Source organism: Clinocottus analis, unplaced genomic scaffold, assembly GCF_023055335.1.
Source record: "Clinocottus analis isolate CAN_PGR_092001 unplaced genomic scaffold, fCliAna1.0.p SCAF_49, whole genome shotgun sequence".
Taxonomy (NCBI): domain Eukaryota; kingdom Metazoa; phylum Chordata; class Actinopteri; order Perciformes; family Cottidae; genus Clinocottus; species Clinocottus analis.
The window spans coordinates 495,859-510,334 of NW_027176206.1; the positions used below are offsets into that span (position 1 = coordinate 495,859).

Sequence of the window (14,476 nt, forward strand, 5' to 3'; positions counted from 1 at the left end):
GATGCTGCTCAGAGAATCAGCAGGATGGCAAACACATGAATGACATGAGAAAGAGTTTTACGAATACAATAATAGGGGTTATGACTTGTGATGTTGTAGAAATTGATAAGTGGGAGATTATTAGTATTACAGGAACATGAAGCTTCTTCTTCTGAGGCAGTGAGCCGCAGAGCGCCCTCCTTACCTTGCAGTACGATGGGAGGGAGATGTTGAGGTTGCAAATGGCGTTTTGGGTGAGCGACCTGTAGTTCTTCGGTTCTTTCATGAAGGACAGGCGGCCACACGGCTCCTGAGTGTTGTCTCTGATCTGCAAAGATCAGCAACTCAGCATTACTCAATCTAATCAGACAAGATTTTCCCTAATGAAAAGTTGACTGTTATATGCAATCAGAAGAATTAAACCAGCTCATGATTTATTGTTGACAATTAAACGCCTTGGTGCTTGTTTCTTTGTTTGAATGAAGAAGAGCGCTCACCTTGATGAAGAGGGCCAGTCGGTTCTCCTTAAAGGCAAAGAAGCTGAAGAGATGGTGCTGCCCACTTTTAGTGAGTGGAACAAGGTTTCCAAAGCAGTCTGCATAGATAGGTTTCCCTTCCAGGACCTGAGGAATATGACAAGTTATTAACAGCAGACAACCAACATTCAACTGTCGATTACTTTTTTAAACCATGGTGTGTCACTTTTTCAACTCCATGTCGTAAAATATCAACGTCTTCATTTCCAAAGTCAAAAGTTTCATAATCATGATATCTACATTTGAATGAGATTTCCTGTTACAAGGCGATGCAGACGATCAGTGAGGAACTTTCCTCACCGCTCATCTTATTTCTCAAAAATCCAGAATGTGATGTCTGAAAACCCTCCGACATGTAAAGCAAATCAGTTCATTGTTGTTGGTCCAAGTTCCACTCAACAGAGAAGCATCAATATCAATCCTGCAGAAACGTGTTCTTCTTGTCATTTGAGCCTCTAGATCACAATGAACACACCTCATTGTCTTCCAGGTGAAGCCAAAACACAACATAGCTGGTGTGAAATGCAGATGACAGGATGTTAAAGTGGAGTGCGCTACACCTGAGATGGACTTTCCCAAGTAGCTTTTCTAATTCTATGACCTCTCAAAGCGCTCGAACCACCGGTCTTCACCTCCACGTCTCGGCTGCGGGCCACCTCGGTGAAGTTCTCCTGCTGCTCCAGGGTTTTGTCAATCTTGTCGTCCGTCATGCAGAAGCAGCGCAGTCGGGCCTCGATGGGATCGTGAGTCTTGGCGAAGATGACAAACTTGGCCATGTACGGGACGCAGATGATCTCTCGGTAGACCTGAGTGGAGAAAGTCACAGACTCCTGGACTTGCCGACAGTCAATCAGCCAGAATCTAGAAAGCAGAAGAGGTTTGGAGGGAACAGTGAAGTTAGGTCTGCAGCTCTTTCAACCAGTAACACGTGTCGTGGTCCGTGTTAGTTTCACCTTGCAGACACGTTGGTGGTGAAGGAGACGCAGTCATTGATGAACGTTAACGGCGTGGTTCCTGTGATGTCCTCCCATTGAGCCGGTGTTGTTCCACCTGCACATGGACACATGAGAACGTGAGCATTTGTACAGTTGGTCTATTCGCAGTGTGTGTGCTTGTTGTGTATTAGTTCTCCAACCTGTGATACTGCAGAGCAGTCGTAAGGTGGGGGTGTCTCCTCCAAAGCCATTCAGGACCGGGTCTGAGTTGCTTTTGGGCACAGGGATGGTCATGGTGATGGGTTTATGGAACTTCCTCCTGCGAGGCTCCAGAGTGACGATGGGGCTGAACGTGGCCTTGCTCCCCAGGATCTTTCTCACCACATCCACACTCACTGGCTGGGACTAGGAGACAAGACCAGAGGACACAACAAGCTTACTTTGTGTTATTAAACCCTACACATGGCTGAAGCAATGCACTGAGGATGATCTCCTGATTTAAATGTTGGCTGCAGTGACCTTTGAACAAGAGTCAAGCTATCACATTCAAACCCATCGCATCTAACGGGCATGGTGTTGTAGGATGGGACCAGAGCCTTCAGTCCTCAAGCTCCTCTTCTGTGGAACCAGCTTCCACTTTCAGTCCGCGGAGCAGACAGTCGCCTCATTTCAGACTGAAGACTTTCCTCTTTGACTGAGCTCATAGTTAGGACTGAGGCAGACAGACAACTCCCCTCAGGATGATCGAGGGCACCCCACCCTGTGAGCCGTCAGAGAGTTTACCATCCCTGCATTTTCAAATGTGTGATTTAGGGCTATACAAAATAAACTGAATTGAATAAACTGAATATTGCTGCTGTAAGCAGGACATATGGACCATCTCCACCTGGACAAACAGAACTCTTCCAATGCAAGCGCTGAGGCTACAGACGGACAATGATGCTTCACTGTCAGTCTGTTGATCCACCAGCTGGACTGACATTGGCTCCAAGGATCCATCATCCCAGAGCATGAGTCCTAAGGCCTTTGCTCATCTTTTGACTTGTATCTAACACCAGCAGCAGGTCAGATCACTGATTGACCGCAAGATCTACAAGATGGACGAATGAAAGAAGACAGCTAAATGTAGCTGTTGATCTCTTGACTATTCATCTGAAACCACCAGCAAGTTTTTGATTTAGGTGACATTTCTTAACAACTATAAGATTAGCTGACATCCAATTGAGTCCAGACATTCATGTTACCCAAAGGTTTAGTTGTATGATGATCACCTGATATCATCTCGCATCCTCCACTGGTTACACTTTTATATTCTGTCTACTTAAATGTAAAATATTTAAATGTAAAGCTTGTCAGATATTGGAGGGATACAAAAACAGACATCGTACAATAACTATGAAATGGTTGCACAGACTTTACTGATGCTTTGTAAAATACCTGCAGTCCAACCCGGATCCTCTTGGTGAGAGCGCCCTCAGGAAAAACTGCTTGTACTTGGGGCACGACCGTGCTGCTCAGGACACCTCCTTCAGGACCAATCAGATTACTATCTTGCTTTGTGCGCGACACCACCGCAAAGTATTGTGGGAAATCTCTCGTGATGATTCGGCAAATGCGCTTCCTCTCCAGCTCCTCTGGCGTGTCGAGCTCTGGTGGGGGAGCAGGAAAGGACACGTGTCAGGGATCAAGTAGGACTTCCTGTATTCATGGAGCCCTCCTCTGTAACTCCAGACTGACCCTCGTCCATGCCGTTGAGGATCTGGTTGAGTTCCTCCTGAGTGTGTTCGCAGTGGTGCTCCTTCCAGCTTTCTCCAGTCTCACTCCTCAGAATCACCAGCTCCCTCTCTTTCCCCCGCAGGGCAGCGAAGTGGGGGATCTCCACGATCACCGGACTGCAGGAGAGGCCAGGCGGTGAGATCAGTACAGCAATGTGTGTACAAGTGCATGGTCTCACATGTTACGTCATTTAATATTCTCAGTCAGGATCGTTATCTGTCAAATACTTTAGAAGTTCTTGTCTTTTAATTTGTGCTTGATAACTTGTACAAAGGTCAGCGTTGTTTCCATTTCCTTCAGGACTACACACAATAGTTATGGATGTAATTACTGGTTGACGTTCCATCATACAGGTATCAACAGGTGTGACAAAGATGATGTCAGCAACCTGTTTAGAGCCTGATACCCAGCAGTTGTCTTTTCACCTTTTTGCCTTTCTGTGCAAATTAAGATATTACTCGAGTTAACATCTAAATAACCTCAAAACCAATCGTCTGTTGTCCAGAGGCCACAAAGCTGGTCCTCATTTCTTTAGAACACCTGACTGGTTTTTCTGTTTCATTTGAAATTACTCTGCCTCGTGTTGACTTCCGTCCTGCTTTATTATGTTTGTAATTGTCTGCCTGATTGAATCATCCTGTGTCTAATCACTAGTTAATCCAGGAGGATTAACTGGTAGAGTTGACTGTAGAAGTGAGCTGTTCATCTGGGTCGCGCACCACGATGTAAACCACTGGTACCACCAACATGTGCACGTGGTCGTATTGTAGTGAGCGGTGTGAACATATCCTACTCAGAAGTGAAAACTGTTTTTGTATATCTATATTTAAGTATTGCGCGGTCACTTTAACACTTACCTGATATGCATCATCAGGACAAACTAGCTACAGCAGCTATCTATCACAGGCATGCTACAGGAACAATACACCGCGGACAAACAGCTTAAAGACGAACTGATCAGGTTTCCATGTGATGTTTTGAGGGTTGGCCTGACAGTCGATGACACAATGTGTTTCCAATGTGGCCGTTCCAATGCTACGTCAAAGCTAGCGCTTGAAGACCTTTGCTTGCCCCAAGTGGTGGCAAGAGAAACTTCAATATCCAGAACTTATAAAGTGGCTCTGTGTCCATGGACATAACTTCTTTTTATCTTTCCAAGTTCTGGCTCAAATGATGAAAAAGTGTCAAAGCGTTCAACAAATTTAAGTCTTGTAGATCATAATGTTCCCGTCCAGGAGAACATGTTTAAGTCTTGTAGATCATAATGTTCCCGTCCAGGAGAACATGTTTAAGTCTTGAAGATCATAATGTTCCCGTCCAGGAGAACATGTTTAAGTCTTGAAGATCATAATGTTCCCGTCCAGGAGAACATGTTTAAGTCTTGTAGATCACAATGTTCCCGTCTAGGAGAACATGTTTAAGTCTTGTAGATCATAATGTTCCCGTCCAGGAGAATATGTTTAAGTCTTGTAGATCACAATGTTCCAATCCAGGAGAACATGAGCATGACTTAGTCACACTGTGATTTGGAGAAATTAAATGTTTGTCAACTAAGCTTGTCACTAAGTCTTGTTAAATGTCACTTGGTTCTCGAGCTACTTGAGTCAGCTACTCAAAGGCCACACCATCAAAATGTCACACAAAAATGTAAAATAACTCTAACAGACATTTGTTCAAACAGCAAGCAAGAAAACATGACGTAGGGAAGGCTGAGCAAAGAGGGGATGAAAGGAAAAGGACAGAGCGAAGGAGTGTGATACTGAGGGCCATAAGCAGCAGATGAGGTGGGCACAAGACACCAGTGCAAACACAACAACACAAGAACTTATGGACACAATGTCACACAAGGGAGGGGCTGTAACACTGGCATCCACAGATTGTTTCATATGAAAAACAAATGGGTTTTGCACCATACCCAAGGAACTTTGTCCCCGGCGGACCGAGCTGCAGGATTCTGCTAACCAGACTCTCTCCCTCATTAAGAGGGGGCGGAGCCGTGGGGAGGTGGAGCTTACTGTGAGGGCGAGCAAGCGTCCGGCCAGCAGGGAGAGAGAGAGACACAACGTGTTGACGCGGAAAGCCGAGCAGCAGCCGCTCGACTGAAGATCAAAATGATTAAATCTATATTCCATAAATATTGGAAAAATACTTTCTCTTTTTTCACTTATTTAGTTCCAGCGGTTTCCAAAACAATATGAACTAATATTATATATTATGCCACTTTAAATCAAAAAGTGTCAATTAAGACAATGGAATTATGTATATTATTGTTTTATCCTAGCATAAAATGAAATTTTATATATATATATATATATATATATATATATATATATATACATATATATATATATATATATATATATATATATATACATACATATACATATACACACACATATATATATATATATATATATATGTGTGTGTGTGTGTGTGTGTGTGTGTCGTTTTGTATTCATTACACATGTATTACATATTATATTATCGAAACATAATATTTTGTATACATATTTATACATCTCTGTATATGAGTCAGTTAAGTTTTAACACACTAAATTATTAAACAATACATAAATAATTTACATTGACAATAGGACCAATTGTCTCAGGTCTTTATGGTATTAATATTAATCTATCAATAAGAACCACATATTGGTTAGGGAGACTCCATGAAGTCAGCAGAGGATAATTAATGAATAACTTCTTATTCAACGGTGGAGTCATAATCATAGTATGAATGCTGTTATAATACTCTTTTTTAAACATTACCAGCAGGGGGCAGAATTTGAGGGCACATATCAAACAATCATGAGCAACATTGTGGAGGCGGGTTAATAAGAAAGAGCTTCACTGAGGCCGGGAGGAGGTTCAAAGCAGTCGGACTGCAGCTGCTATAAAAGAAATCATGCTGAGAGCAAACGGTGACATCCTGGTGCCGGGAGGAAGCACGAGCACAACCAGAAACCACTTTAGTGACGCAGAGGCAGGTTACAGTCATCTGAAGGGAAGGGAAGCGCGTTGAGAGATAAGAGGGACTCAGAGTCAGTCCATGGAGCTTCCTGTTTGACTTAGCTCCTCCCACTTATCTGCTACACTAGCGATGCATTAGCTCCTCCCACTTATCTCCTACCCTAGAGATGCATTAGCTCCTCCCACTTATCTGCTACACTAGAGATGCATTAGCTCCTCCCACTTATCTCCTACACTAGAGATGCATTAGCTCCTCCCACTTATCTCCTCCACTAGAGATGCATTAGCTCCTCCCACTTATCTCCTACCCTAGAGATGCATTAGCTCCTCCCACTTATCTGCTACACTAGAGATGCATTAGCTCCTCCCACTTATCTGCTACACTAGAGATGCATTAGCTCCTCCCACTTATCTCCTCCACTAGAGATGCATTAGCTCCTCCCACTTATCTCCTCCACTAGAGATGCATTAGCTCCTCCCACTTATCTCCTCCACTAGAGATGCATTAGCTCCTCCCACTTATCTCCTCCACTAGAGATGCATTAGCTCCTCCCACTTATCTCCTACACTAGAGATGCATTAGCTCCTCCCACTTATCTCCTACACTAGAGATGCATTAGCTCCTCCCACTTATCTCCTACACTAGAGATGCATGCATAAGATATTAAATGATTGTGACAGAAAATACAAACCTGTGTAATGGAATTGTAAAAAGTACACAGACTCTTCAAAAGTACCACTAACTAATAATCAAATGATTCTAAATCCTATCAATTCATTTAACTGCTGATTTCTGCATTTTCTTCTCTACGTTTTGCTCTTCTGCTACGTCTGCATCGTCCTCTCTTGGTCCTGTACGTCCACTGACGTCCATTCACTCGTTGCATCATCCTGCCCTTACCCGAGGAACTGGGCTCCTGAGGGCCCCACCTCGATGACCCTGCTGGCCGGGCCCTCGCCCTCCACCATCGGGGGCATGGTGGCCAGGCGGTGCCTCTTCACCAGCCGGCAGGTCACCCGCGTGGGAGCGCTGCACTTCCTGGGCGGGACGATGATGCGTAGGCCGTTGTGTCGGCAACCACGCATGGCCCCGCCCCTGGCATCCACCATGAAGCTGACCAGGAAGCTGACGGGAGCGAGAGAGGTCCACAAATTAAAGACATTCCTCACTGATCCATGAAGTGACGACAATATAGACATCAAAGCCACATGTAGGTTGATGGCCCATAACTACAGCGGCCTCAGGGAGCCTCAAATGCATCACGATAAACACATTTTCATTACATTACTTTATTACAATAAACACATGGAGGACAGCGGTCCAGTTCACCATGTGTTGAGTCAACAGAAGCCACTGGGACCACAAGGGACTCAAACACGTCATTTTCTGTTTACAATGACATGACTTACTGGTTATATATTGATAAATAAAACTTCCAATCATTCATTTGTAAGAACAGCCATGACAGCAGAGCCCTTTCACTGGCTTTGGTGTCTCTTGTCTCCATGGTCATTATAATCACCATGGTGACCATGGTCACTATGGTAATTATAATCACCATGGTCACCATGGTGATTTTAATTACCATAGTGACCATGGTCACCATGGTCACTATGGTCATTATGGTCACTATGGTCACCATGGTCACTATGGTCACTATGGTCACCATGGTGATTATAATGACCATAGTGACCATGGTGTCCATGGTCACTATGGTCATTATAATCACCATGGTCACTATGGTCACCATGGTCACTATGGTCATTATAATCACCATGGTCATTATGGTCATTATGGTCACTATGGTCATTATGGTCACTATGGTCATTATGGTCATTATGGTCATTATAATCACTATGGTCATTATGGTCATTATAATCACTATGGTCATTATGGTCATTATGGTCACTATGGTCACTATGGTCACTATGGTCATTATGGTCACTATGGTCATTATGGTCATTATGGTCAGGGAGCCGTTGATCATAATTATGTTCATTGTGGTCATGATGGTCATTATGGTCACTATGGTCACTATAATCACCATGGTGACCATGGTGACCATAATGACCATAGTCACCATGGTCACCATGGTCACTATGGTCACTATGGTCACCATGGTGATTATAATGACCATAGTGACCATGGTGACCATGGTGACCATGGTCACTATGGTCATTATAATCACTATGGTCATTATGGTCACTATGGTCATTATAATCACTATGGTCATTATGGTCACTATGGTCACTATGGTCACTATGGTCACTATAATCACTATGGTCATTATGGTCACTATGGTCACTATGGTCATTACGGTCACTATGGTCACCATGGTCACTATGGTCACTATGGTCACTATGGTCATTATAATCACCATGGTCACTATGGTCACTATGGTCACTATGGTCATTATGGTCACCATGGTCACCATGGTCACTATGGTCACTATGGTCACTATGGTCACCATGGTCACCATGGTCACTATGGTCACTATGGTCATTATAATCACTATGGTCACTATGGTCACTATGGTCACTATGGTCATTATGGTCACTATGGTCATTATAATCACTATGGTCACTATGGTCACTATGGTCACTATGGTCACTATGGTCATTATGGTCACTATGGTCATTATGGTCACTATGGTCATTATAATCACTATGGTCACTATGGTCATTATGGTCACTATGGTCATTATAATCACTATGGTCATTATGGTCACTATGGTCACTATGGTCATTATAATCACTATGGTCACTATGGTCACTATGGTCACTATGGTCACTATGGTCACTATGGTCATTATGGTCATTATGGTCAGGGAGCCGTTGATCATAATTATGTTCATTGTGGTCATGATGGTCATGATGGTCACTGTGGTGACGGCTCCCTCTGGGAATCTGGTCAAGTTGCATCACCTGTTGTGACGTCATAGCTTGAGCCTCGTGGCCCTCGCTCCTCATGCAAAGTGACACATGCTGGATGTACATGAATCAGACGTTGCACAGAGCGGAGATGTGATGACCTTTCCATCTGACCATTCCAGGCCACAGCTCAAACAACATGTTAACGAGCACACAAAGACATACCAAGATGTATTATTCAAGTCACGGCCAGTAAACACAGATGTGTGTCCTCCACTGCTGAAAAGTACTTCAGTGGTTTAATTAAATGTGTGAATACGAGAGATGCTGAGAACCTGCGTACAGGATGGAAGAAGCAGAAACCCTGAGCAGTGGATGTGATATTTCTCTCTTTGCAGGTAAGCTGGTGATGTCATGGATGTGGTGGGCCAATACATAGTAAATGTTTTTGTGACTTCATTAACTGCGTCACTTCATTACTGTGACATGGAATATCCAAACCTGTGTAAAGAAACTGTAAAAACTTCAAAACTACCACTAACTAATAATGCAGTGATATCCTGCCAATAGCCAGGGAGAGCTGCTTAATGCCTTCCTTCTGGCTTTGTGTGGACGTCACCGCCCCGATGGACGGGCAACGGGGCTTTTACCACATGGAGAACCCAGCGGAGAACCCAGCGGAGAACTCAGCAGGGAGCCCAGCGAGGCAGCGGAGAACCTCACGGAACAATGAAGCTTTTCTGTTTGATGGACATTAAGTTTCTCAGAATGTTTCTGCTCCAAATGAATGAAGTATCATACTTACTTATATCATAGTACTAACTCTGAGGTTTGTTAGTGAAGACGCACAATAAACAAGACATAGTATGAAATACACAAACGTGTCCTCAGCGTTCACTGCCTCTCTTTGTTCAGACGATTAAAGGTTTGTTTTCCTGAACTTTCTGAGCCACATGATCTGTCCATGTGGGACTCTTGAACTGAGACTCAAATGATTTGACACATCGCAAACAACCAAGAGGCAATGTCTGCTGAGGACACATCACCTCTCCACCAGGAGAGCACACTGTGAGGAAGAGCATGAAGACGATGAGGAGGAGGATGAAGGAATTATCCAAGCTGCACAAGGTCACCTGCTGTGGTCTCCATGTTCATGGCACGGAGAAGAACGGCTAAGAACAACAACCACATCCACAGGAAGGAATCAGAAGCAGCAACAAGAGCGACACCCAGAGGAAGAAACGAGTCGTTACACCGTGGAGATCTTAAAACGCTGATGCTGAGATGGTATTTGGATTAGTTTCATGGATTTTCCAAAAGCATTACTCAAAATGTTACTTCATTTGTGTTTAATTACAAAAGTACAACATGAGTACTGTAGCAGTGTGCAGTACAGTAGTACTGTAATAAGGACGTACCCGGAGTGAATGGGGCTGGAGGACAACGCCACATTGTCCAAGTTCTCTGTTCCCCAACTCAGACGGTACGAATCCCTCTCACAGTCTCTGGCCGCTGACGAGACCTGCGACAAAGAGCCTCTTGTTATTATTATTATTATTATTATTATTATTATTATTACTTATTGTATGGAGCATGATGAACTCAAGATGAACAGATATTATTTCACTTTCCTTGCTATTCAAGTTTAATACTAAACAGAGAAATGAGCTGAGCCAGGAGCACCGTGACACGGCTTACATGTGTGATTGTGTTACTGTGTTGAGTTTAGTGTTTTATGTCAACTCTAACCTTCATAAGAAGTAGTATTTACTACATTATACAATATACATTTCCCTCTGAACTCTAGAGTATAGTACAGTGCTTAAGTACAGTACTATGTCGATACAGTATTACAGAGCACAACATGTTGTGTACCTGGTGACCCGTGAGCATCTCGTCCATGAGGCCGTCGTGTTTCGGGGAGTAGAAGCTGTGGTGGGTCGGTGTGAAGGACCGGTCTGAACTACAGGGACGAGAAGAACGCATTGAAGAGGTCAGCACAATGACAACTACACAATGACAACTACACAATGACAACTACACGTGGAGTACATCCCACAAACATGTGGGCAGAGTTCACGCTGACTGCTATGAATTTAAAATACTTTGAATGGACTGTAAATGTTAGTAAAACAACAACAACTGTTGCATAAGTGTTGTCTTCACAAGAACAAAGTAGGAATATTAGCATGAATATTAACAACAGATAGGCTAGCATTGTCTCATCCGCTTTACATTTGACTAGCTTAAAGGCAAAAGCTAAGAGGCTAAAGCTACACTAGCAGGTGAGGTTACTATTGTGAGGTTGTCCAATAGTCCCTGAAACAAACCTAAACACAAGCATGCTAACATGCTCACACTGTTAATGCTAACATGCTCACACTGTTAACGCTAACATGCTCACACTGTTAACACTAACACGCTCACACTGTTAACGCCAACATGCTCACACTGTTAATGCTAACATGCTCACACTGTTAACGCTAACATGCTCACACTGTTAACGCCAACATGCTCACACTGTTAATGCTAACATGCTCACACTGTTAACGCTAACATGCTCACACTGTTAATGCTAACATGCTCACACTGTTAACGCTAACATGCTCACACTGTTAACGCTAACATGCTCACACTGTTAACGCCAACATGCTCACACTGTTAATGCTAACATGCTCACACTGTTAACGCTAACATGCTCACACTGTTAATGCTAACATGCTCACACTGTTAATGCTAACATGCTCACACTGTTAACGCTAACATGCTCACACTGTTAACGCTAACATGCTCACACTGTTAATGCTAACACACTCACACTGTTCATGCTAACACACTCACACTGTTCATGCTAACACGCTCACACTGTTAATGCTAACATGCTCACACTGTTAACGCTAACATGCTCACACTGTTAACGCTAACATGCTCACACTATTAACGCTAACATGCTCACACTATTAACACTAACACGCTCACACTGTTAACGCTAACTAGCTCACACTGTTAATGCTAACATGCTCACACTATTAACACTAACACGCTCACACTGTTAACGCTAACTAGCTCACACTGTTAATGCTAACATGCTCACACTATTAACGCTAACACGCTCACACTGTTAATGCTAACACACTCACACTGTTCATGCTAACATGCTCACACTGTTAATGCTAACACGCTGTTAACGCTAACACGCTCACACTGTTATCGCTAACACGCTCACACTGTTAACGCTAACATGCTCATACTCTTAACGCTAACACGTTCACAATGTTAACGCTAACACGCTCACACTGTTAATGCCAACACGCTCACACTGTTAATGCTAACACGCTGTTAACGCTAACACGCTCACATTGTTAACGCTAACACGTTCACATTATTAACGCTAACATGCTCACACTGTTAACGCTAACACGCTCACACTGTTAACGCTAACATGCTCACACTGTTAATGCTAATAGCTGATTTTAACGTTTAGTTTATTAGCTTGCTAACGTTTGTAAATGATCAGTGAGCATTAGCTTTAGCTGAGGCTGACGGGTATGTTTGACACTAGCAGAGCCGGGATTCCAACCGTCGGTCCACAGACTGAAGGACAAAACCAACACTTACAAAACACAAAGTTGTGATTTAAATAAATATTTAATTTCACTCACTTCTTAAACAAATGCAATACTCAAAGACAGTTGAACTGGTAATTTGAGCAGTGATGAAGACGTAAAGGAGCGTCAGCACATACCTTAGCATTCGACTATGAAGGCATGACAAGACCAACAAAGAAGAATGAGCAGGAGAGGTTACACACACACATACAGGCGGTTAGTGAGGTTTAGTCCACAAGAGGACTGGTGATGAGAAACACAGCAAATACCAATTAGGTTCAAAAAGACCTTCATCAACGTAGTGAGTTTTCCATATTTTACATTGGCTATAGATGATAGAAACAACAGCTTCATTCACTGCTTTTAAACAGGAAACACCAGGAACAAGAGCTGCAGCCAGACGTGAAGTCCTGACTTCCAGACGCAGCGCGGTGGCTCTCTGCTGAGGAGTAAGCGGGACAGCGGGACGTACCTGTCGGTGCGGCCCCCCTCCAGGCTGAAGCGCAGGTAGTTCATCCCGTCCAGGTACTGTCCCGGCAGGGAGTCGTCTCCCAGCTCCCGCAGGTCCTCGGCCCTCAGGTACTCGCCTCCGTCCCCGGTCATGGTGTCATCACCTTGGAGAGAGAAAGAACACAACACTCTGACTCCAGGTCTTTGGGTCCAGGTATCATTGAGGGACATGAGCATAGACATTCAATAGGAGTTTGTCATTATTATTCTTTATTAATTGAATTATTATGTTTGATAAATTCATTCCTGTCGGCTTTTATTTTTTCACCAAAATGTAAGATAAATGATGTTGTCCTTATTAAGTCACTTAGAAATCTGCGCCAAATCAAAATGGAGCTGTAATTCATAAATACATTGTCAACAGGCCGTTACTGGGCCTGTTGACAATAAAGGTTTCATGTTGACGATCATCAGCCTAGACACTTAGTGACCCGGGTCCAAGACATTTAGTAACCCGGGTTCAGCGAGTCATCTCACTCAGATCGCAGGTGACTGCTGTTAAAACCTACTGTATTACTCAAAGATGCTGTGTAGCATTAGCCTAGCGGCTACATGGAAAGTTAAAGCACATCTCACATGGAAGAAGGTAATTCTATGAGTTATAATGTTCATGTTTAGTTGAAGGCATTCCAGGCATTAAGTGAGTTTACCGACTCCTTACTAAAAAACATACAACCCACTAATTATTCCTTTATCCACTCAAAGCTGCCCTCTGCAGCACTGGTGCTTGAAGAGAAGGAAACCATCGACTCTCTGATGGAAGGACGGGCATGCTAACCACTGAGCCACAGTCCAAACACATGCAGGTGACATGGTGACCCTGAAAGGAAGTGTCTGTTGTCAGCCCGATGTCAGCTGGCTCTGGACCCCATGACCCCATGACCCCGTGTCCCTGTGACCCCGTGACCCTGTGACCCCGTGACCCGCTGCACTACAATTAGTATGTTAGCATTCAACCCAACAGCAGGGGGTCCATGCGTTACACACTGCTCCTCACACAAAGCACCGGGCAGAGTACCTTCCTCGTCCATGGGGTCGTCTGACATAACAGCATCATCATCATCATCATCATCATCATCAATGGTTTTCAAGGCTGTGGGTTGACAGCACAGTCACTCACTACTTGCTGACATCTGATAACGTCAGAAAAAACCTCTGAACTGAATTGCACAACACAGTTTGCTCTTGAATTAGAATGGAGATAAACCTGCTGTCGATGGTTCAGTCTTGGCCAATGAGACTCTGCATTATGAGCTCGTCAAAGTTACTCAGTGTGTGTATGTGTGGCCCA

The 14,476-nt window shown here is 43.7% G+C and overlaps 1 protein-coding gene across 11 annotated transcripts in view; it reads right to left on the reverse strand.

Moving 5' to 3' along the window:
* Positions 1 to 14,476, reverse strand: part of ank2b (ankyrin 2b, neuronal) — a 153,441-nt gene that overhangs the window by 29,369 nt on the left and 109,596 nt on the right. For 10 of the 11 annotated variants that reach the window (XM_068599596.1, XM_068599595.1, XM_068599604.1 and 7 more), the window contains 13 exons: positions 13,148 to 13,289; positions 10,943 to 11,030; positions 10,486 to 10,589; positions 10,201 to 10,239; positions 7,098 to 7,322; positions 5,142 to 5,240; positions 3,188 to 3,342; positions 2,888 to 3,099; positions 1,651 to 1,855; positions 1,469 to 1,565; positions 1,148 to 1,376; positions 477 to 602; positions 185 to 307 (listed from right to left, as the gene is read on the reverse strand). In XM_068599596.1, the coding sequence (XP_068455697.1) occupies positions 185 to 307; positions 477 to 602; positions 1,148 to 1,376; positions 1,469 to 1,565; positions 1,651 to 1,855; positions 2,888 to 3,099; positions 3,188 to 3,342; positions 5,142 to 5,240; positions 7,098 to 7,322; positions 10,201 to 10,239; positions 10,486 to 10,589; positions 10,943 to 11,030; positions 13,148 to 13,289 (1,844 nt within the window). The remainder of the gene's footprint in view (positions 1 to 184; positions 308 to 476; positions 603 to 1,147; positions 1,377 to 1,468; positions 1,566 to 1,650; positions 1,856 to 2,887; positions 3,100 to 3,187; positions 3,343 to 5,141; positions 5,241 to 7,097; positions 7,323 to 10,200; positions 10,240 to 10,485; positions 10,590 to 10,942; positions 11,031 to 13,147; positions 13,290 to 14,476) is intronic. The other variant, XM_068599597.1, reaches the window with a different exon arrangement.